We start from the raw sequence: 24475 nt of genomic DNA on the forward strand, positions 1-24475 counted from the left end.
GTCAATTCGACCTCTTCGACGGATTCTCCGTACACGGTCATGGTTACGTCATCGGCGAATCCCACTAACTTGACTCCTGGCGGGAGCTTCAACCGCAGCACGCCATCGTACATCACGTTCCACAGCAATGGACCCAAAATTGATCCCTGTGGGACACCTGCCGTGATGGGGGCGGTAGCCAAGCCTTCGTCTGTCTCGTAGATCAATAATCGATTCTGAAAGTAGCTTCCCAGAATCTTATACAGCCCTACCGGTACTCCCAGCCGAAGCAACGAGTTCGCGATCTCCATCCAGCACGCACTGTTGAATGCATTCCGCACGTCGAGTGTTATTACTGCGCAGTAACGTATACCGCGCCGCTTGCATTCGATGGCGACCTTTGCAGTGTCAACCACCGATTTAATGGCACCCAGAGTAGACCTTCCTCTCCGAAAGCCGAATTGCTCGCTCGATAATCCTCCTACCTCCTCGACGTACGGCGACAGTCTGTTCAGGATCAACTTCTCCAGTAGCTTCCCTACCGTGTCTATAAGACAGATTGGTCTGTACGCTGAGGGGTCTCCTGGTGGCTTGCCAGGTTTCGGTAACAGGACCAAACGCTGTCTCTTCCATATATCCGGGAATGTCCTCTCGTCCAGACACTTCTGCATGGCCAACCTAAACATGTTCGGGTTAGTCGTTATGGCTGCCTTCAATGCCATATTCGGGATCCCGTCCGGACCAGGTGCTTTACTCGGGTCGAGGGACTTTGCCACCGTCAATATCTCTTCTACCGTCACCCTCTCCACCGCTTCATCATTTGCTACCCTCGCTGCTGGCGGCCAGTGGGTTGGGCCGTGGTGCGGGAATAGTGCCTCGATTATAGTCTTCAGCCTCGTTGGACATCGCTCGGGAGGAGCCAGTGCTCCTCTTGTTTTGGCCATCACCACCCGATAGGCGTCTCCCCATGGGTTCGAGTTGGCGCTCTGGCACAGTCTGTCGAAGCAGGCTTTCTTGCTTTCTTTGATGGCCTTGTTTAGAGCCAGTCTCGCTGCTTTGAATTGCTCGATGCGTTCCTCCCTCACTTCCGCCAAGCGTGTCCTTTGCGTTTTTCTTCTAGCCCGGAGACAGGCTGCTCGAAGGGCTGCAATTTCATCGCTCCACCAGTAATGTGTGAATTGGTATGCAATTAAGTATGTGCCGACGTATGATATGCATATTTCAAAATACATGGATTTTTGCCATAAACTGTGTGTCGATTTTCCTGAGTGTGGATAAACATTTCCATTTCTGTACCAATTCCAAATGTGTTCAACCCGAAACAAATAAACCCCATGAATTGTAAGTAAGAAGATCGAGTATTTTTTTAGTTGGAGTAATCGCTGAGAGATCACTCTGTTAGTTTTTCCGTTCCATTCCGTTGACTACTTTGATCATTCGCTTTGCATAATTTCTGCCGGGATTTGTTGGCGGGTTGGAAGATCTTCCAACCTTCTCGAGTTTGAGAGTAACGTATCTTGGGAGGTGGTCAAGTTGTAGAAGCACTTGGTGCAAAGCAATATTTTAAGTTTCAGCCAGCGACCGTTCGAGTGACCCCTGAGGAGAGAAGTCGAGTATTAGTCGGGCGAAAGAACTCGACCGGTGGTCTTCCGGATCCCGGAAGTGGCGCTTAAGCAACCGGTTATTAATAAACCTCTAGCTGAAGCAACGAACGGTTACAAAGTTACGGGTCTTGTGATCCACCGTTTCATTTTCTCCGGGTATAAAATGGCCCATGATTCGCGCTCGCGCGTCATGTCTGTACGATGATCCACGGTGAGTGGTCACGGAAAGCGAGAACGGAGAGCGCGCAGATTTCTTAGCATCGATGGCGTTGGTTTCTGCATCTGTATCTGTGTATTGGAAAGGCGGATTCTCTTAAGGATCACAATTTTGTAGAAGCGAAGGTTTAAGCCGAGACGAATTTTGATTAAAGTTTAAAGAGCAAATTATAATTTCTTAGTGACAGCAGTGAGTATTGCCGTCGGTAGTAGAATCACGAGCGCACGTCAGAAGGAGAAGCTGCAAAAATGTATTCGCATGGATGAAAATAAAACCTGAAACAAGTAGCAGACTACCTACTAAAGTTATAATTTTGAGGGGAAATTTCTCTTGACTGCTACTGCTGCTATCTATGCGAATAATTTTCTGCAGCGTCTTTCTCTGACACGCGCTTGTGATTCTGCTATGGAAGGAAACTATCTGCCATCACCAAGCGATTAATGTGTACTTTGATCAAAACTCGTCTCACCCAAAGTTGTACCTTAAGAGTTGCTTTCACTGATGGTAGCCAAGTACTTCAGTTAGTACTTCAGACGGCACCGTTGCTGAAATGTTCTCCCCCTCAGGGTCACCATTCTATACAAAAAAAGATTTGGCCAGACGAATTTTTTTAAAGAACGACTTCAGAAAGTTGCCGTCTGTAGCAGAATCATCGCTCGCGCGCATCGTAGGGTGCTACAAATATTTATTCGCATGGATGGCGTCAGTGGCAGCCAAGCAGGGATTGAATTTATCATTTCATTATCATTTAGTATTCAGCCAATAACTCATTCCAGAAGCGGAATTCCGAAAAGTGTTGTAAGGCGGACTTCTAGAGCTGATTCCCCTCTACAACTTTGTCCAAGGGTGCATTGCTCTATGTCTAATATTCACCGCGGGAAATGCTAGTATCATTTAATATACTAATTGATAATAACACTTATTATCATTTAGTATATTGAGTGAACCTAGCGTTTCACGCTGTTAATATTAGACATAGAGCAATGTACCCTTAGACAAAGTTGTAGAGGGGAATCAGCGCTAGAAGTCCGCCATACAACACTTTTCGGAATTCCGCCTCTGGAATGAGTTATTGACTGAATACTAAATGATAATGAAATGATAAGTTCAATCCCTGCAGCCAAGTGATATTTTCTCTCAAGATTCTGATTTTGCTTTTGTTGCTGTTCGTGATTTCAGATTTATTAGATTTCAATCACTAACAAATGAAACGACGGAAAGTGTTGATTTAGTGATTGGGGAGGCGTCTGATAAAAAGTAAATAGTTTAATTTTATGGCCAAAAATTTAACATAAGAGACAATTTGTGTGCCTGAAACTTTAAGTGGCTTCGGTCCTTAAAAGAACTAAAGAACTGATTGTGATTCGAGTGATGATGATCGACAATAATTCTTTTTACTAGAATAGGTTCTTTTCAATCAATTCGAACAATGAATAAAAATCAAAATCATGGATTAGAAGCATTTGTGTAAAATCATGATTTTGCACACATTTTGTGAACTACTCTGCTCAATTAAATCGAGATTGATACTCTGCGTATTTGATTGTACTTGGTTGCTTACCCAGCACAAATGTACTGATTTAAAAAAATCTCTCTCAATTTCGATTGCGACATCCCCAATTGCTGTTTGCAGTACAACACCAATCTAAATAAACTTCACTGAGGAAAAGGAATTTCAGAAGGAAGATAAAGATCATCCTAATTGTGACGTGAATATTCCACAATCTCAACATGTTTGATCAAAATGTGTCTCAGATACTCATACTTTAACCATACTCATATTTTAACCAACAAAACAATAATTGATTAGTTAATACTAAAACTACAACCATAATAAACTACAATGCGTATTGTATTACAATAATATCCTTGCGTTGTCCAACGTCTACCATGTGGTTCTGATTTTTTTCTTCAAAAGTAAAGTAATGGAATACTCAATTATTGCTGATGATTTTTTATGCGTTAGCTTTTGATTCAACCAAAATAATGGTTATTCGTAAAGGTATGCGATAATACACTTTTTCCTGGCGAAACGAAACGGAACTTTTTTTTTTTTTTTTTATTCTTTATTTAGGTGTTTTTTTAATTCTAGATTAAGTTCAACACCAACGAAACGGAACGAAATTAAAAATATCTATGTTGATACGAAACGAAACGAAGTATAGATTTTTTTTGGAGACCTCGAAACGATACGAAATCAAGTTAAATTTCAAGGTGAGCCAGCCTAGGGCTGAAAGCCTCGCAAATAAGGATAATAATAATAAGCTCAATTTAATTCGATATTTTTGGAAACGAAACGAAATTTTATTTTTTACGCGGAATTTTCGTTGAATTGCTTAAATACGCAATTTGATTTAAATTTTTGGAAGTCAAATAAGGCCGTTACAAAAATTTAATTTGAATTGTACCCTACTGGACTTCGAAAGGTCGAGGGTGGGTGGGAGTAGCGGGGACAATAGAAAAAAAATATGAAAAAAATCAAAAAGCTCCTCGGATTTGTTAAAGAATGTTATGAAAATCCTCAAAATTACCCGATTTTTTTGTTGTTCCTTCAAAATATTATTTTTGTGCAATCCGAGGGGGGGGGGAGACATAATTGTTTTTAAATATTTGCATTGGCCTAACTGTTATGCAACAAATAGAGTGGAAGCGGTTTCTAAGAAATTTATCGTGGAGCGTATGCCCCGAATATGATCAGTTTTATATCAGTTTACAATTCTGCTCGTGATGAGCACTTATCGAATAAAATTCCCTTATTTCACCTTAAAATTAATTGATTATGCTAAAGCATACTCCATATCGTCATATAGAGAAGCAAAATGTGTCCGCAATACAATCAGCACGAACTATCAAAGGTTCAATAGCGAATCCGATCATCGACCGATCCACTACAGAGGAGGCTAGCCTTCTGAAATTGGTATATCTCGCGCTTAGGATCATAGGGGCGTAACTGCGTTGATCGATTTCTCTTCGTCAATGCTTTCTTTTTAACAATGCAGCGAATGTAGACCACAAACACTCATTCAAAAAATACGGATTTGTGTAGTGGTTTGATGCCAATCTTTGTTCCCCCTTAAGTGCAAGAAACAGCTGCTGTGAGCAGTATGAGCTGAACCTGAAGGTAATCATGAGTCTTTACTTTGAGCAACTCTACTGATCTTTCAATCCGTTCTGGACTTTGGCAAATTCCATACAAAGATCTAGAAATACCCACAACTCTGCAATGTTACATACATATTTTGCAAATAGTCGAACAATATGACAAAACTTCAAACTTTATTAAGGACTGTAAGTATTTATGTTTAGTTGAGGTAAGAAAATTATCTTAAACTTTAAGTAGAATGTAATCACTTGTTCAAAGACGTGTTAGTACTATTCCATTTAATTCCACTACTTTATTGTACCATTACAGATACATATTTCGACCTCAACAGTAAGGCCGTCTTCAGTGTCGAGTCAAGTCAAGTACGAAACACTGAAGACGGCCTTACTATTGAGGTCGAAATACGTCCTATACAAGATTGTATAGGTAATAAAGCCTCTATGGTTTTTTTCTGCGGCGTAGCCGAAATTTTGAATAATTTGAAGTATGATATCAGTTTAGTTAAGTTTAGAAATTCCGCGGAATTCCGTTAAATTTCGTTTAAAGCTAGTTTTAAATGGCGAAGTTTATGTAAATTAAGGAAACGAAACGAAATCAATAAATCAGGGGTATCATTGCGCATCTCCTTTCGACAGTTCTTTCGTATGACAGTTTGCATGGTTTGCTCGTTTCGAGTCGAGGTGCGCAATGCCACTCCAGATTTCGCCACGCTCAAATTCCGCGAAACTCCGCGGATTTTCGTTTCGAACCATCTTAAACGATTTTTTTTTTCGAAATACCGCTTATGCTTATTTATTCGTTTAAAATGGTGAAAAAAATGCATTAAATATATCAGACCATAAGCGGCAGCATATCGAACAGACTGGAACTGTGAATCTCTCAATATGATTTACGCCAAAAATTAAAGAAATTATGTTGAAATCAAGACAAAATTTTCAAAACGACTTATCTGCTTTTGTAAACAAAAATTCAAACGACAATCTAACAGCTCTCCCACGCAAACTAACATCATTAATAGGTAGGTGAAGCTTTCCGCTCCCTGTTAATGGTGTTAGTTTGGGTGGGAGAGCTATCAGATTCGTAAAATCGTCGTTTTAATCTTTGTTAACAAAAGCAGATAAGTCGTTTTAAAAATTTTGTCTTGAAATTAGGAATTAGCATCGTGCGTGCCAGCCCCTTTTTTGTTCGAAAAAGTTGAAAGCTTGTGTGCGCTAGAAGAAATGAAAGTTCCCTTCAGCCCGAAATTTTATTTTTTATTTTTTGTACATTTCAGGGTTGTTACGGCTACGCGGATTTCGCGATTTTCGCGGATTTGGCGCGGATTTACATAACGATTTCAGGGCTTCGCGCAGATTTGGCGCGGATTTAGTTTTAGGTGAAAGTGTAACAAATAATATGCTGGATCTAAGGATGTTCATTCGAAAAATAGTTTTATGTCTATCTAGTGGGTTTAATTTTCGTTAGCAAATGTTGTTGAGAACAAAATTTACGTTCGAAGTCAATTACTCTCATTATTTTTCGGATATTTACAGGCGCTTAGGAGAGTGGCGCCACTTGTCGTCACTTTTAAACCATTCTGAAGCATGCCGCATACAAAACATGTCTGTTGAAGGACATGAGCACCCGAGATATTTGTCAATTTCTGATTTATTATCATAAAAAGAACCACAGCATTTTTCGAAAGTTTTTTCGTCAGGAATTCTGATATAGTGTTGAACATTTTATATTTCTTTCATAGCATTCATCAAAAACGAATAAAGGTTTATGTAGGATGGAGATGAAATAGAATAAAATTAAATTCTAATATTTGGGTAATGAACCCAAAGCTTTACTTCTTATTACTCAGAATTAGTTTAAACATGTTTAACAGTGCATTGTGTGTCAAATAAAAAAAAATATGAGCATCAGAAAGAGAGAAAGAGAGGAATACAAAGAATAGGGAGTCTGTTAGCATCGGGTAACAGAAGAAGGGTCAGTTTTAAGACGGATGTTGTTGATGGTGGAAGTGAAGAAAAAGTGAGTGATGAAAAATTCGAAAATATAAAAATACAAATATTTAAAAAGAAAAATGTATTGTGATTTATTTCAAGTATAAAAGACTCCGACAGTTTATACAACAATTGACCTTTCCCGTCAAAAATTTTTATTCACTCAATCGATTCTTTGGCTTATTTAAGGTCAACTTTCCCAATGAACCCATATTTTTTGTCGCCTCCAACTATTTTTAAAATCGCAAGCAGAAACCGAAAAAGTGCTGCACGTGTGAACCGGCCTGAAAAATTCACCCGATGTTCGTTCAAAATTGGGGCAATCTTAAAAACAGCACTTTTTTGATATTTGTTTTATATTTTCAAAATACTTAGAGGCGTAAAAAATATGCGTTCTTTGGGAAAGTTGACCTTAAATAAGCCAAAGATTCGATTGAGCGAATAAAAATTTTTGACGGGAAAGGTCAATTGTTGTATAAACCCTAGAATCGACTAAGACAATAAAACGAGATACTATTTTTGACGGGAAAGGTCAAATGAAAATACAAAAATGTTCCTTTATTGATGCAGATGCCTAATTTAAATAAGTACTTCAGCAGAAATTCGTTCAAACATTGGAATGTAATTTTCAAAAGGTATTGCTTAAAAAACGCAGTGATTCTAGGAGTATTTTTTTTGCGATATTTTCATATAACTCCGGTAATTTTTTCGCAGGAATATTCACACAAAATTTAGGAAACCTCCTGAAGAATTTTCACAAGGATTCTATGAGGAATATGCAGCCTGAAGAGGATTACTGCAGCATTTTAAATCCGAAAAGATATAAATTGTGGATGAATTTCTGCAAAAATTCTTGGAGCACTGACCACAGGTATTACTGTAAAAAAATCGCAGCAATGCCATATTGAATTTTTGGAACAATTCTCGGAAGGTTATCCACAGGAATTTACCAAAAAATGTCTGCAGAAGTTTCCAAAGCGATTTCCACAGGAATTCATGAAGGAAGTTCCGAATGTATTTCCGGAAGAATTTTTACAGATTCCCTGAGAAATTTCCGCAAAAATTCACTTTGCGATTTTCTCAGAAATTCCTGTAGCGAGGATCACAGAAATTACTTTAAACAATCTTCATTAATTGCGTCTAGATTTTAACGAAAGATTCTCCGGAAGTTTTTACGCAGGAAATCACCAATCAATGTCTGCGTGAATGACCAAAGCGATTTTTGCAGACAATTTTGCCTAATCTCAACGCAAGTATGTCTTGTGATAAAAAAAAATACGAAAAAGCTGCATAATTTGATGCTTGAGAAGAAATTGCGGTTTCATATTTTACGGCAGGTTTATTATTATTTGCCAAGTTTATCTATAATATATATGATCAAATCTGGCCTGAACATTCCTTGTATATCAATTCATCTCGTATAGTTCGATCAACAAGAAATCCACTGATTTTTTTTATCTTTATTTATGTGTCAAAATCCACTGAAAATAATTAAACAAAACATGCCCAAACCAGCAACTTATCTAAAAAGCGGTGCTTTTTGAAATAGTTTTGGCTGTTTAGTTTTTGTTCACTTATCTTCAGTACTTCTAGTGATTAAAAGGACCATCTAGAAAAGTTTTTATATTAACTGCGATTTTGTTAGTCCTATTTTCAATTGGGTACATACTTGAGTAAAGTTGAAGTTTAAAATAATATTTAATATCAATAATGTTATTAAAAACGAATTTGAAGAGATTATGTTCAGTTAATTGTGATAACCAAAATTGATATTTCACGTATATTTGAGAAGTCAGTTCGCGCGGATTTGGCGCGGAATGGATTTCATGTCGCGCGGAAACGGCGCGGATTTAATTTTAGTCGGCGCGGATTTGGCGCGGAAAATATTTCAGGATCTCCGTAACAACCCTGTACTTTATTGACAACCAACCCTATTCACCCTGTAAACTTAACCTATAATCTGAAAAACAATCATTTTCGCCAGATCAATTTTATTCCAGCACTTTATATTGTATATTATTAGCTTAAAATGACATCGACGGTCTCGTGCAATACTGGTAAATTTTCGTTTTGTTTTTGACATTTTGATGGCAAAACACAGAAAATACTATGAAGTTTCACCTGACAAAGATCCAAGTCAAAATTCACAATATATCAAAAGTTATGCTAATTTTAAAATTTGACAACTTCTCGGAAGATTTTGCTGTAACGCAGAAAAACTAATCCATTTGTATCAATACATGCAGAAATTTCCATACAATTTTAAATATTCACAAAACTGTTGGAACGTCGTTTCTGAGCATTTACAGATTTTAAGTTATAGCTGTATTGCACGAAACCGTCGACATATTCAGATGATAGTTGAATAAAAGTTCCTAGATGCAAAAATGGCATTTAGCTTAACCGTTGATAACTGTAGGGTATTTAGGATCTTAGACTAAGTTGAGTACCTATTTCGGATTCAGATAATGTTTCAATACAATGTTGATTCCTTTCAATTATGGTTTTCATTCCAATATGCTACATTATTTGCTGTACCAACTCATAAACAGGAAACCTATAGAATGTCTCACAATTTCCCACGTTTCATATTTGCAACACAATTTCAATTTGAAATTTGTGAACTAATACTATGTTTATATTTAGCTCTGGCAAAACGTTATTCGGCAATATTGATGGTACTTCTCTTGTCGATAATTAAAGAAACATTGTTATTTTAGTCCGTAGACTGGCCGGCTCGTGAATGTTACTAGCGTTTGCAAACTGATATTAATGAGGTAGGTAGGTACCTACGCCGGATCCGCGTTTAGACCGCTTGATTAATATCGAGTAATCGCGCACATGGTGATGAGTTGTTTCTAGGGAAAGTGTTTATTAAAATGTCAAAATTGTTTATTGGTTGCAGTGGCAACGAACATTTGATCATGCTCAAAAGTGGCACGGTTGACAGAATTGATAGTTTTATATGGAATGCTTTTATTTTCACGTCAAAATCATTTACATTCAAATATACTTTTCCTATAATTATAAACATTTTTGGTTTATGTTCCTTACTGGAAACATACAGTATATTTCTGTGTTTACATTTATTTAATGTCGAATTTTCCAGAATTACTTGAAGATTGGTTTAATTCTATGATTTTATTGCTTCATATTTTTCCGAAGTTTTTGCACAGAACATATCTGCAATACAAGTTTGAATGAATTCTACAGCCATGTTTCCAAGACGACTTTTTATTAGAAAAAAACCTATTTGTAAATTGCTTTCCTGTGCGCAAATAATTTCAATCTAAAATCGAAGCCAAATATTTTTTTGACGCAAAATATGTGAAAAAATTAGATTATTTTTTAAACTAATTAGGACGCATCGCAATTTTTATGAAAGACAAGCAGAACGTACCCTACGTCGCTCGGGTTCATAACATTTGCTTTCCAAATGTCATTTTTATACCTACATCGCTGCACTCTAGATCGGTTTATGTACGATTCTTCCAGATTTCTTCACGACTAATAAACTTTTTCGTATTTTCGTGGTGTTTGATCTATAGATATATGATCTACATATGTGAGATATCTGAGGGGAAGTATCTCACTTTCTTTATATATAAATACACTACATTTGTACATTTCCCCATATTCAAGGGGACATTAGGCCTAACAGAATTTAACTCTTTTTTTTTTATTCAACCTAATCAAAATGTTGATTAAATTTTAATTTTGTTACCGTCGTCGGGGGTGACAATGGGTCAAATGGGGGTGAGAATGGGTCACTATTTGAACAACTTAGAATGCTTTTAGAATAGATTGAATTATCTGAGGACGAGAAGACTAAATTATAAGAGACCTTTTTGAACGATATCGCTCTACGACCTCCAGACTGCCGGTGAGAGCGATGACCCATTCTCACCCCCAGACCCATTGTCACCACCGATGGTGGTACATCAATTAATGTTTGCGAAGAGTCTACTCATTTTTTCATTGAAGATCTTAATTGACTAAATTAAAACCGTGCAAAAAACCTGGATGTAAGAGTTTTCCGGTTATTGGGTAATACATAATAGATATCAAAATCATAACTGCTCGGAGCAGATAGCAAGATTTAATGCAATCAATTAACATGTAGTCAGTAAAAATAATATTTTTTAACATGTGGTTAAGAAATCATTTGAAATAAAAGAATTTTCGAACCCAATTTATAAGATGTGTAAGAAAAGTCGAGCCTCACAATAGGAATGAATAGATCAGCTTGCTACCCTCATATCCGGGCTGAATACCATGGAAATGTCCAACGTTGTTGATTCCGATTTCGATTTTTCACTTATATTTCGACCGTTGTTGGATACAGTTGTTTCCGTGAAGTGCTCCTTGAGAATAATTACATAAACCTAAAAATTGAGTCTAGTAAGGAATTTCACCCACTTAGTGATGAATTATTGTGTTCCGAATTGAGTCTGTAATTCCTCGCAGATCCGGAAGCACCGGCTGAGGAACCGGAGGTTGAAGAACAGCCGCCCGTAGAATCAGAACCGGTTCAACATGAGGAAGCGGAAGCAGTGCCAGATCCGGAGCCGGAGCCAGCACCGGAGGCTGAACCTGGGCCAGTGAGTGAACCGGATCCACCGGAAGGTCCCCCGGAGATCGCAATAGATGAGGCCACCGGTGAGTCCGGGGCGGAAAACTTGGATGACGATGACGAAGAGCACGAACATGCCCCAGGAGGAGCTCATGATACCGAGGAAGAGGAAGAACCCGAGGAGGAAATATCCGAAGAAGATCTACTGCAGGTAATTCCGCGTGTGCGGTTGAAAATTTGAGCAACGGGTTTTCTTTAGGATTGCTCGAAATTTTCTGAAGGTAATGTATTGCAGGTTGATGTTATGTAACATTTTCTCGAGATTTTTGCGTTTTTTCCCATCCATGTTTTTGTATAAACAAACTTGTTATTTGCGTTTTGGAATTCACGTTACAGTGGAATTTTGCCTCATCCGGTATTGATTCATTTTTCTAGCACTGTTTGCTTACAGAATACCTTCACTGTTTTTGAGATATGTCTTGGTAGCATGTTGCTGTGAAGCGCAATAAGCTGTCCTTCGAACTTTTTGTTATGTTTATAGATGTATAGTTTGTGCTTTGTGCGATATTTTTAAGCTTTGAATTTTGATAGATCAATATTTTGCTTTACCCAGCTAAGGTACATTTTGGGCAGATTAAGCATTCATTCTTTGTGTACGTCCGCAATGCTCTTGATTCCCATTTACGGGAATAATTTTTTTTAACGAAAATACTTACAATGAATTCCAATTGAATTCCAATCTTAACTTGCGAAAAAATAGTTATTTAGAATTCGGATTCGGAGAACTTTGTGTCACGGAAAATCATGACATTAATGTTATTTGACACTTATTCGGCTTTCACGCCGCCAATTTCAGATTTAGAGCAATTACCTATTAGGAAAAGTCTTAGGATCCGTTAAGGGCCTCGTAACGTTGGCAGATCATTTTCCGTAGTGTGTGTTACGGAGTAAGATCTACCAGACTGAGCCCTAGCCTAGTCCATTTTTCGAGCTAGGGCAATAAGTTGTGGTAATTAAAGATGCATTCTATTTAGTCCTCGCTGCCAATAGCACTTTTTAAGTGAAATAGAATTAACTTTACCCTGCAGATGGTTAAAAGACTCGAATTCACCCTGTTCCGGAAACACTGATTAGACGAGAGGTAGTGAACTCACCGGCAAAAGTCATCTCTTGTCAACGCTTTGTAGTTGGAGTATCATACCACGAATGTAATGTATAGCAATGTGTTTTTTTCTGAATTAGTTCTCTGAGTCTGAGTCGCGATAATTAATAGTTTGAAAGTAAATTGGAGTTATAGGTCATCATCATCATTAGCTAGAGTCTAAATTCTAAATACTTACTCATTGTACCTAATTGTTCTGGATAAGCCGTGAATTCAAGAGTTCCGAGAAGACTGTCCTTTAAACCTCGCAAGACAAAAGGGCTCTTACGTTTCTTCTGGTCTCTGAATTTTTATAAAGGATACCACTCAACTCTGATGGCTACTGCTAATTCATCCCACAAAGTTAACAAAAAGGATCACGACTGTGGTGCATGTGACCAGCCTAACGATGTCGACCCGCAGATGGCCCAATGCGATTCGTCAGATTACGTCAGGAAACGCATCGGGAACTCCGAAGAAGCACCCGGAAGTTCCCAAAGGAATATCGGATAAGGCTGATACCGTTAAGAGTACCGCATCTCACTCTCGCATTTTTATGTTGCAAACAAAGATTGAAGTAGAACAGCGTTTGGCGGAAATGAAATTAGCCGAAGCTGAGAAGCGCCTCGTGGAGGATCGTCTGATGCAGGAAAAGGAACGAGCCTTGCGAGATGACAGGAAGCAGATACAAGAGGAGTTGTCAAGCAGATTGCAGGAGTTGGAACAGATAGCATATGATTAAAAGGTTTCTCAGTATACGAGTACTAGCAGAAGACGTAAAGCAAGAGAGTGGTTAGCTAAACATCGACAGCAAAACGAGCCATGTGATGGTCTTACTGAAAAATCCAGGAACAAAGCAAGTCGTTCGGCAGCAACATTTCTGCCTTCTAAAAAATCAAATGTTTCATCCGAGTCATCGGATCGTGAGGAAATCTAAGGACTTGCACTTGCATCGGCTACAGCGAAGGGACAATCCTAGGCAGTGCAGACACCTGTTGAATTGGGCCCAATTTCTCACGACTCAATTGCCCGAACAGTTGATAACCGGCGATATCGATGAACGCTCCGGAACTCACCGCAATTCAAATTGCTGCTCGCCAAGTCTGGCCCTTTTTTATGGCGAACCTGAAGAATGGCCAATATTTTTTAGTAGCTATGAAAGTGCCAATATAGCTTGCGGTTTCTCAGATGTAGAGAACGTCATCCGTCTGCGAGGACCTGTGAGAGAAGCGGGCATTTCAAAGTTAATGTTCCCGAAAAGCGTGTCAACTACCATTAAGACATTAAGGCGACTGTATGGACGACTAGAGCTGATGGTTGAGAACTTGCTAGACAAGGTTCGTCGGATGGAAACGCCGAAACCCGAGCGGTTAGATTTCCAAAACAGCTTCGGTATGACAGTGCCGCAATTAAGCGACCACTTGATAGCAGCCGATCTGCAAAGTCATCTTGCGAATCCAACGTTAATGGGAGAATTAGGGTCAATTTCTTCACCTCCGCTTAGTGCTTAAACCAGGTTTAAACGTATGGGTAAGCACCGCTTACGAGTTAAGCGGAGGTGAAGAAAACGGCCCTTAGTGGTTAAACTACCAGCGGTAAATTGGAATGGGTACGATTTAAGCGGACGTATGCTTTACCGACCTTGAAAGAATTGGCTATATTTATGAACGTTCTAGTAGCTGACGCTAGTGAAGTTATGGTTCTTTCATAGCCGAGGGTGGAGAAAGACAGACAGGAAAGAGAGAAGTGTGAGAATGAAATATATTAGAAAATAGGTAATCTACTTCCAGCGTGCATTGATGACAGATATGCAAATGTCTTTCGTACAACGGTTCGGTTGCCAAGATTGACTAGTGAATAGCAGGCCATGACTTTGCCTCTTTCCTCGTCGGGCAACGGACGGAGTTGCACGCTCGATAAGACAGCACACTAGCGATCACACAAACGGATAGCTCGTTCGGCGGAATTCGCATTTTTCGCACACATTTGGCGATCCTGCCAGGTTGTTCCTGGTTGGCTATTATTGTTTTGTAAGTATCCTTTGGGCGTGATTAGTACATTTTTTTCTTCGGTTTCGTTGTGACGTCGAGCGCAAAAAAAAAGATTTTTTTCTCATCGGTTTCGACTAGTAATGTCGAAGACGCTCTGGAAGAGCGTCGGATTGAATGATTTGGTCATCGGTTTCGACTTGTGATGTCGAAGACGCTCTGGAAGAGCGTCGGATTGAATGATTTGGTCATCGATTTCGACTTGTGTTGTCGAAAACGCCCTGGACGAGCGTCGGAATAAATGATTTGGTCATCGGTTTCGACTTGTAACATCGAAGACGCTCTGGAAGACCGTCGGGTTGAATGATTTGGTCATCGGTTTCGACTTGTAATGTCGAAGACGCTCTGAAAGAGTATCGGATTGAATGATTTGCTCATCGGTTTCTACTTTTGATTTCGAGGACGCCCTGGAAGAGCGTCGGACGAAATGACTTGCTCATTGGTTTCAACTTGTGATGTTGAAGACGCTCTGGAAGAGCGTCGGATTAAATGATCTGGTCATTGGTTTCGACTTGTGATGTCAAAGACGCTGTGAAGGGCGTCGGATTGAATGATTTGCTCATCGGTTCGACTTGGGATGTCAAAGACGCTCTGGAAGAGCGTCGGATTGAATAATTTGGTCATCGGTTTTGACTGGGGATGTCGAAGACGCTCTGGAAAAGCGTCGGATTGTATGATTCGCTCATCGGTTTAGGTTTGTGATGTCGAAGGCGCTCTGGGAAAGTGGCTGATTGAAAGATGTATTGTTTCTCAACTGTTTTGTCTTAAACAGTCAAGCACCAGCATAAATGATTTGTTTTCTCATCGGTTTCGATATGTGATGTCAAAGCTGCTGTGGTAGAGCGCCGGATTGAATGACTTGCCTATCAGTTTTGGCTTGTGACGTGATAAGTGATTTGTTTTCTCATCGGTTTGACTTAATCGAGCTAAGAACTCTGGAGTAGCTCCGAAGCAAATGATTTGTTTTCTCATCGGTTTTCACTTGTAATGTCGAAGGTACCAGATTGAATGATTTGTTGTTCTTATCGGTTTCGAGTTAACATGATTTGTTTTCGGAATAAATGATTTGTTTTCTCATCGGTTTTCTGCTTGTGTTGTCGAAGGTGCTCTTGAAGTGTATCGGATTGTTGCAGCTTTCGATGGTAAAGGTTGTGTAGAAGAGGGGCGGATTGTTCGTGTAAAAGAAACGTTAATGCGTTAATGGTGGATCAGCAGAACGCAACGGACATTCGCCTCCTCTACGATATCTCACGACGCTTAAGCGGGACGAAGATGAATGCAACGATGCCTGTGAAAGACGCGAATGATCAGTTATTGACCGACCCAACTAACCAGCTGAAACGCTGGTTCGAGCATTTCGAACAACTTTTTCAAGTGCCAGCCAGGCCATCACCACCTCGGCATGATCTGCCTTGGATCCGACGTATAACACGCGTCAATACTGAAGTTCCATCACTGCTAGAGATTCAAACAGCCATCCAAAGCATGAAATCGAATAAAGCCCCAGGGGTCGATCGCATATCAGCCGAGATGCTCAAAGCTGACCCCATGACATCCGCTCAACTACTGCATCGTTTATTTCGTAATATCTGGGACACCGCAACTTTCCCGGTCGACTGGATGCAAGGTATCTTAGTGAAGGTGCCCAAAAAGAGTGACCTGACTGTATGCGATAACTGGCGAGGCATTATGTTGCTGTGTACCGTGCTCAAAGTTCTATGCAAAGTTATCCTAGTCTGGATTCAGGAAAAGATCGATGCGACTCTCCGGCGGCAGCAAGCCGGATTCCGTGCCGGAAGATCCTGTGTGGACCATATTGTCACGCTTCGTATCATTCTGGAGCAGGTCAACGAATTCCAAGAGTCCCTTTACTTGGTATTCATTGACTACGAAAAAGCTTTCGACCGTCTCAATCACGAGAATATGTGGGGTACCCTGAGACGCAAGGGGGTTCCTGAGAAAATCATCGGCCAGTACGAGGCCTTTTCGTATAAAGTGCTGCACAATGGGGTCTTGTCCGACCCTATCCGGGTCGTAGCTGGTGTGAGGCAAGAATGTATTCTATCACCGTTACTGTTCCTCATCGTAATCGACGAGATTCTGGTAGGTGCGATTGACCATGAACAAATTGGCTGATGATGTTCAACTCCTCGTTCAACGGTGCTCTGATATGCAGAGTAAGCTCAACGACCTTGCCGAGCGCTCTTCTTCGGCAGGCTTAGTCATCAACGTCAACAAAACCAAATCGTTGGATGTAAACACGGTGACTCCTTCCAGTTTCACAGTAGCCGGGCAACCAGTGGAGAATGTTGAAAGCTTTCAATATCTTGGTAGCCAAATGGCGCCAGAGGGCGGTTGCCTTTACGAGTTTAAGGAATATCTGGAAAAACAGGCAGATAAGTGAACGCACCAAAACACGAAATTTCAACTCTAACGTGAAATCTGTGCTGTTAAACGCTAGCGAAACATGGTGTGTATCAGTGGAGAACACTCAACGGCTGCAAGTGTTCATCAACAGATGCCTGCAGTATATAATTCGGGCCTGGTGGCCTCACAACTGGATCTCAAACAACGAGCTCCATCGTCGTTGTCGCCGAAGGCCGATAGCAACGAATGAAGTACGAATAGAAGGCAGGACTGCTAATGCCGGGTACGCACCGTTCGATACGAGATTTCCTATAATCCTTTTGAAAGAACACCCAGTCACGTTTCGACTTATTGACCATTGCCATCGTCAATACGGACATGCCAATAAGGAGACAGTTGTAAACGAGGTCCGTTAACGGTTTTTCGTGCTCAGCCTACGATCAATTATCAATAAGGTTTCACAAACCTGCCAGCAATGCAGAATAAAAAAGTGCAAACCGCACTTCCCGCGAATGGCACCATTACTCGAAGAGCGATTAACCCGACCTTTAAGCTACGTTGGTATTGACTACCTAGGCCCTCTGGAAGTTACTGTTGGAAGGCGTAAGGAGAAACGATACGTCGTCGTTTTCACCTGTCTGGTTTTTCGAGCTGTTCACCTAGAAATGACCTATGACCTATCTACCGAGTCTTGCGTTTTAACAATTCGTCGTTTTGTTCGCCGTAGAAGATCACCCGTACAAATATTTTCCGTTAACGGTACTAATTTTGTTGGTGTAAATCGTGACTTGATGAAGCAAATTAATAAGGATTGCGCAAACACATTCACAGACGCAAAGACGGCGTGATCGTTCAACCCTTTTCCTGCTAGCCTACACATGTGCGGTGTGTGGGAACGCATGGTGCGTAGTGTGAAGGAATCCATGAGAGCACTTGATGATGGTCGTAAGCTCAATGATGAGATTCTGTTGACCGTCCTAGCTGAAACGGAGTGGTTTATCAATTCCCGCCCCACCCATATATGCCACACGATTGTGAGAATGACGAGGCACTTACTCCGAATTATTTTTTATACGGAAATTGATCCGGTTCATATGTAACCACTATGGAGCTCCACTGACCTTGGGGCAGCTTTACGTAGCAGTTATGAAAGAAGCCAATATTTGTCCGATGCACTGTGGAAACGCTGGATAAAAGAATACTTTCCTACTATTAATCGCAGATCTAAATGGTTTGACAATGTGCGTTCTGTGAAGGTTGGAGATTTAGTATACGTGGCAGATGGTTTAGAAGGACGTGGATACGATGTAAGATTGAAAAAGTCTTCCAGGGACGTGATGGAAGAATACGGCAGGCTGTAGTGAAGACGGTTAACGGAGGGAGGAGAAAAGCTTAAACGTCCTGTAGTCAAACTCGCTGTGATGGAAGTATCAACAGGTGAGTCCGGGATCTTACCGGAAACGCTACATCCGGATTCACGGGGCGGGGAATATTCCGACAACACTGATTAGACGAGAGGTAGTGAACTCGCCGGCAAAAGTCATCTTCTTGTCAACGCTTTGTAGTCGGAGTACATATGTATCATACCACGAATGTAATGTATAGCAATGTGTTTTTTCTGAATTAGTTCTCTGAGTCTGAGCCGCATTGATTAATAGTTTGAAAGTGAATTGGAGTTAGGTTTCGCCTTGTTAACTCGGATTTGAAAACTGTAGTCATCATTAGGGGAAAAGCTGGTAAAATGAACAGGAGTGGTATAATCAACAGTTGGCTATATTGAGATTAAAACACTAATTAGACGTATGTTAACCATGCACAAGTTTTTTAATATTTTGGTTTTGAGACCGAGCGAATAGCTATTACTATCCAAAATATCAAACGAAGCCGTGAAAATTGGGTCTGATGTAATTTTCAACCATTTTTCCGTAAGCTTTAATTCTTAATAAATTCACCATAAAATTGATTCAAACTACAACGGCAAATAGGACAACATTCACAAAGATGTTGTAGGGGTGAATAGTAAAATTTTTGGTTTGCATCGTTATAGGAAGAGCTATTTATCACATGGCAGATAAAATGAACACTTGTATCAAACGTATACAAATTTATGATAAAAGTTGTGCAATTGTGAAGCGGAAGTTCAAGAACAGACCATTCAAATAATCAAGATAAAACTTTGAATATCTAAATTTAAATTCAAAATAACTGATATTTCAAAACTTTTTTCTACTTTTTATTATTTTGATAATTGAGAGCTTTTCAAAAGACTTACCAGATTAGGGTTTTAGAATCGATGTTCATTTTACCATCAGGAAGTGTTCATTTTACTTGCACTATTTTTGTACATTCGAAATTTCGATGTTTTTTGCCTTTCTCGTACAACTAAGTTGTACCGAAAGGCTATCATTTCACTCCGAAAACGAACTTTTTATAGAAGCCTCTGAGACCCCTTGTATTATATATATGTATGTATGTGTGTATGTGTGTGCACAAAAGCTATAAAAAACATTAGACAACTTTTCGTATAGTAATCCTTAACCGATTTTCTCGCAACAAGTTTCATTCGACAGGGGACAAAGCCTTGTTGATCACTATTGAATTTGATAACATTCGGTCATTGCGTTTAAAAGTTATAAAGGAAATGGTACATCGGACCATATAAACCTCATATAAGGTTGGTGTCTTAACTAAATGCGAGAAAGGCACCACCAACGCTAGGTGGATTAATCTGGGTTTTATTTCGAAGAAAAACTATGTAAAACGATGATTATTAGCGAAAACAATGTCCAGTGCAATAAGAATATGAGTTAAATTGTTGGTCTAAGTGGTTTAACTAGCAAGTTATTCTCGTTTTATGATTGAATTCAACGCAGGTCCTTAACGTGTTCATTTTACCACCTTTTCCCCTATTAGATAGAGTCTGAATTCTGAATACCTAATCCTTGCACCTAATTGTTCTGGATAAGCCGTGAATTCAACTATCCTTTAAGCCTCGCAAGACAAAAGGGCTCTAAAGTTTCTTCTGGCCTCCGAATATCCCCGTTTGAGGCTAAACTATATGCAGCGGAAGCAACTTTACAAGTAATTAGTTTAAAAACCTCGGTACCCATCGTCATAGGCTGAACTTATGGCTAGACAAAAAAATAAACTAGGGATTTAAATACGTAAAAACTTTTCATGAACTGTTAACAATGGTAGTGAGAGGAACACACAAAATTTCTTGTTAGTGAACAAACTCTTTAGCTTGAAATGGCTTTGTAAATTGAACAAAATCCCGGGTTTGAAGCTTTACCGGTGATATTCTAGAAGCACGACAAGGATGTGGCTAGAGCTCCGATGCATGGCCAAATAACAGCATTACTATTCTGTATTCTCAAGAAAGGGTGGATTTCTTATTGATAAGGGGCGCGCCTTCAATGAGGTTGCTCTCTGTGAAGGGTCTTAATAGTGGGACCTTAGGATACGGGTAACGCTACAATAGATCTTATAACTGGTCGCGAGGCACACCCGAACAGGAAAAAAAGCTGCGTTTCGCACACTTGTAATGAATTCAACTTATTGATTCTTGCAAAATTTATCAATTAAGTAATAGAGTCGGTAAGGCATTATAACACTCATTTCAGTGCTGAAATACGGTGCACATGATTTTTTTTTCCTTTTATTTATTTGTTAGGCACTCTGTGTTACTTAACCGCTACTGTGCCGAGATCTACTGTGGTATTCTTCTGTGCAGAATCCACACATAATCTATTTTTAGATTTCCATTTCCATTATTGTTGTCGGTGCCAGCCCATCTCGTCGTGAGTCCATTGTGTCCGTTTGTCCATGTCGTGTATTCAATGATCGTTGCATTGTTCGGTTGCCATTAATCCGGGTAACGTTGGAGGAATGCCTCCGAGAAGAACAAGTTGTCAGTCGTCATCAGGCAGCCGTGACGGTAAGGCGCGTACCCCAAACGCCACCGTGTGGGCTGAGGATCTGGCGACTGACGAGGGTTTGGTGGAGGGGCTGGGAATCGAACGCATGACCATTCGCTTGTAAGGCGAACGTGTAGCCAACTACGCTACGGGACCCCCCGTGGTGCACATGATGTTATGATAAAATGTTTCAAAATTTTATGCAATATACTCTTAGTAATTTTCAGCTACAAAACAAAATCGTACCTTAGTAATGTAAAAAGTTTTGTCAAAGCACAACCCATTTTTTTTTCTAAGTTTACCTTCAGATAAGTATTTTGGTACTGTTTCAAACATTCTAAATCTTATTTATCATTCAAAAAAATTTCCCTAATTTTATCTTGACCACCTTGTTTCTACATATGTTTCTCTATGCCACTTTTCTTTCCAGAGTGTAAACTGTTAGTTCCTGCCCTTAGTGTGAATTGAAACTAGTTTTGCATGTTTTCCATATTTTTCATTTAGGCGTGCATAAATAGTTTCATGTTTTTGACAATCAATTTTTATGTTTTGCATTTTAATAGCCGAAAACTAATTTATTTCAGCTAAACAGTTTACTTCCACGGCTGAAAAGCATTCCGTATTGCCGCATGTGAATAGCTGCTGAAGTAGTTTATTAAAGTAAGATAAATATAGCCAGCCAATTTGGACTACAAGTGCATAAAAAGTGTATCATACATAAGCATAAAAAACGGACATCTTGTATCACACGCTGGATATACAATCGCCACTGATAGACCCAGTCTGAAAGCGTATCAGTCTGTGTCGGTGCATACCAACGGACCTTAAACTATTTTGAACTCTTTTTCTTTTTTTGCAAATTCGTCTTCTACCAATATCGAATTTTTGAATCTTGAAAAAACGCGGCGTGTTTTTTGTTGTCGGTCGTGTCGCTGTGCGTATCATCGTCTTGCGTCAAAACATCATCAACATCATGACCGAATCGCCTGAATCGCAGCGTCGGCGGGAAGAATGCGAGCGGAAGGCCCGTCGAGGGGAGATGGACCCCCGGTTGGAGTTCACCTTCCAGCTGTTGATGGACGCCACCGGGCTGCCCCGGCATCAGATCATGGATCATATCTTCGAGGGTAACATGGTAAGTAGAGTTGGCGTAGTAAGTACATTGTTTAAAGTTGATATATTAGGAAAGTTTAAATTATAATTCCAATTTCAACTTTTGGCTATATTTCTCAATTCGTGCAAGGCCAAAACAAATTGAATATAAGCATATACTGCAACGAATGCCAAAAGGTTAAAATGCACACGGCGTGTCCTCTACTACTCAAATTACTCTGTTCCATTGCCATACAATCAGGCTTGGGAAAAGCACCAAAGCACAGCCATTTTCCCAAGCACTTTATATCATGCAGGCACTAAGACCGTTAACCGATAAAATATTTGTGACAAATGTCAGTTTGTCTTTTTCTTCCACTCTCGTGATAGTTCGATTCACAGCACATGATTTTTCTTTAGTCGGCTAATTCGACAATTATTGCACCTATCTAAGTGCAATAAATGTGGTTTAGCCGTAATTGTATTGATTGATTGGACCATATAAGCCCCGAGCAACACACATGTGGTATAGAGTTTTATGCTACCTATATGCAACTGAATTGGGTCACATTTGAATTGCAGCAACCAAAACGGTTTGAATGGTGCTGCTAGGGGCTCCATAGTAATTCCATCGTGAAATTGGTATTTTCTATTAAAAATCAACCATACATTGCTGTGCGTAATCTGCTTATTGAAGAAAAATACCAGTTTGGACAAAAAGAGACTGTAAATTAGTAAATTAATATAACAGTAATTTTCCAATTAGCTCAATTTTAATTGACCACTCCGTAAGTTCTAATGTAAGAGGCGAATATTATATACGAAAATGATTTGACAATTAGAGTTTTGGCAACATACGATTGTCATCATTGGTTGTTCCGGAAATGGTACTCAGCTGTCTGCAGTATTTGTCATTGGTAAGACTCATTACCCTACTTCCCATCATCAACATCTATCGTTTCAGCTGGATGAAATCAACCAGCTCTTCCTGCCGAACATGCGCAACAAGCTGATGTGGTTCTACCAAGAGGTTGACGAAGTGGATCTACCTGCGGAACGGGATATAACCAAGCCCGGCCCGTCCAGGGCGGGAGCTTCAAGCTCGTCGAAAACCCCACAAGGAGCTTCGGGAGCGGGACACCACAAGCAGCACAAACTGTTCATCACCGATGGCTGGAGCTGTGCGTTTACCGGAATCTGCATCTACATGTTCCGCATCAACATCCAGAAGCAGCTGCCCGAGGAAGGTTTCCACAAAGATTTGTGAGTGTTGGCTTGCGATGAACATCCTTTGCGTTTTTAATTATTTTTTCGAGCCTGCACGTGTCCAGCTTGTTTTTTCTTTCGTTCAATTGGTTTACCTGCAAAGTCGTGGAAAATAACTAACATTCATTGATTATTAGAAGATAAAGCGGAGGCGGGTCTCGAGAGGATGGATCCGATACGGTCTTTGCCGTACCGGATAATCTAATCCGTTCTGGCTAAATTGATGCCAATGATGAAGAAAAACGGAGTAGAAAAATGAAAAATCACGTCGCGGACGAATTTGCATAAAGATTAGTTTTGGTCTTCCACCTCTTTGTCCACCTGATGGCTGATTGGCAAAGTGACGATAGTTGTGAAACGGTGCGTGCGGCGGCGCTCAGCTGAAAGACTTTTCTTTAAATAGCGATGCCGTCGATTTTGATTATAGCAATGAAGTATGACTTATCGTTGTGACTCTCGTTGATTAACAGATTGACGTCTGCGTTAACTTGAAAAGCTATATAAACTGTTGAGACAGAATGGGCTGATTCAATTTTTTTCGCCAAACTCTTGCACTTACTTGATTGTTAACTTCAATTTAAATCAAACGAAGTAATTGGAATCGATGTCATCGATGTTCCGACAACACATATCACCAGTGTTTTGCCGGAACCACACGACGACGGTGCGCGGTTCATATTAAAAATATGAAAATGTGTTTAATGAAGAGTGAAATGGGAAGGAATGAAATTAATTTATCCGCATTTTTACACACTTTCTTCCGGAAGATCAAATTAGACGCACCGCTGGATTTGATCCAGGCCGCCATCTGCGAAGGGTCGCGTAACCAGTAGCATACAACTCGCGCTGCGGAGGTGTTACGCCGTATGTTCCAGTATTGTTGGTTGACGCAATCAGAGAAAAATTAAAACAGACCTTGTTCGAGTTTTCGACCTTTTGACTCGTTAATTACCGCCGGTGCGTAAATGCTAAATGTAGTATTCGAGCGAAATGGTGCAGTACACTGCATTTGGGACCAATGGTGACTGCTGATGCTGGATGATTTCAACAACAGCTTGAACATGTCAGGTACGTTGAAGTAGAATATTGAATAAGTGGGGTTAGTTGTCTACGAAGCTACAATCATTCTTCTAAGAGAAAACACTCAACCAACTATGAATGAATAAACACCTTTGATACC

At 39.9% G+C, this 24475-nt stretch overlaps 1 protein-coding gene across 1 annotated transcript in view; it reads left to right on the forward strand.

Moving 5' to 3' along the window:
- The first annotated feature begins 681 nt into the window (after window positions 1-681).
- Window positions 682-24475, forward strand: part of LOC134221947 (dynein axonemal heavy chain 5) — a 90911-nt gene continuing 67117 nt past the window's right edge. The window contains exons 1-5 of the mRNA XM_062701112.1: window positions 682-824; window positions 11210-11292; window positions 11359-11675; window positions 21935-22072; window positions 22994-23292. Of these exons, the coding sequence (XP_062557096.1) occupies window positions 682-824; window positions 11210-11292; window positions 11359-11675; window positions 21935-22072; window positions 22994-23292 (980 nt within the window). The remainder of the gene's footprint in view (window positions 825-11209; window positions 11293-11358; window positions 11676-21934; window positions 22073-22993; window positions 23293-24475) is intronic.

Source organism: Armigeres subalbatus, chromosome 3, assembly GCF_024139115.2.
Source record: "Armigeres subalbatus isolate Guangzhou_Male chromosome 3, GZ_Asu_2, whole genome shotgun sequence".
Lineage (NCBI taxonomy): Eukaryota > Metazoa > Arthropoda > Insecta > Diptera > Culicidae > Armigeres > Armigeres subalbatus.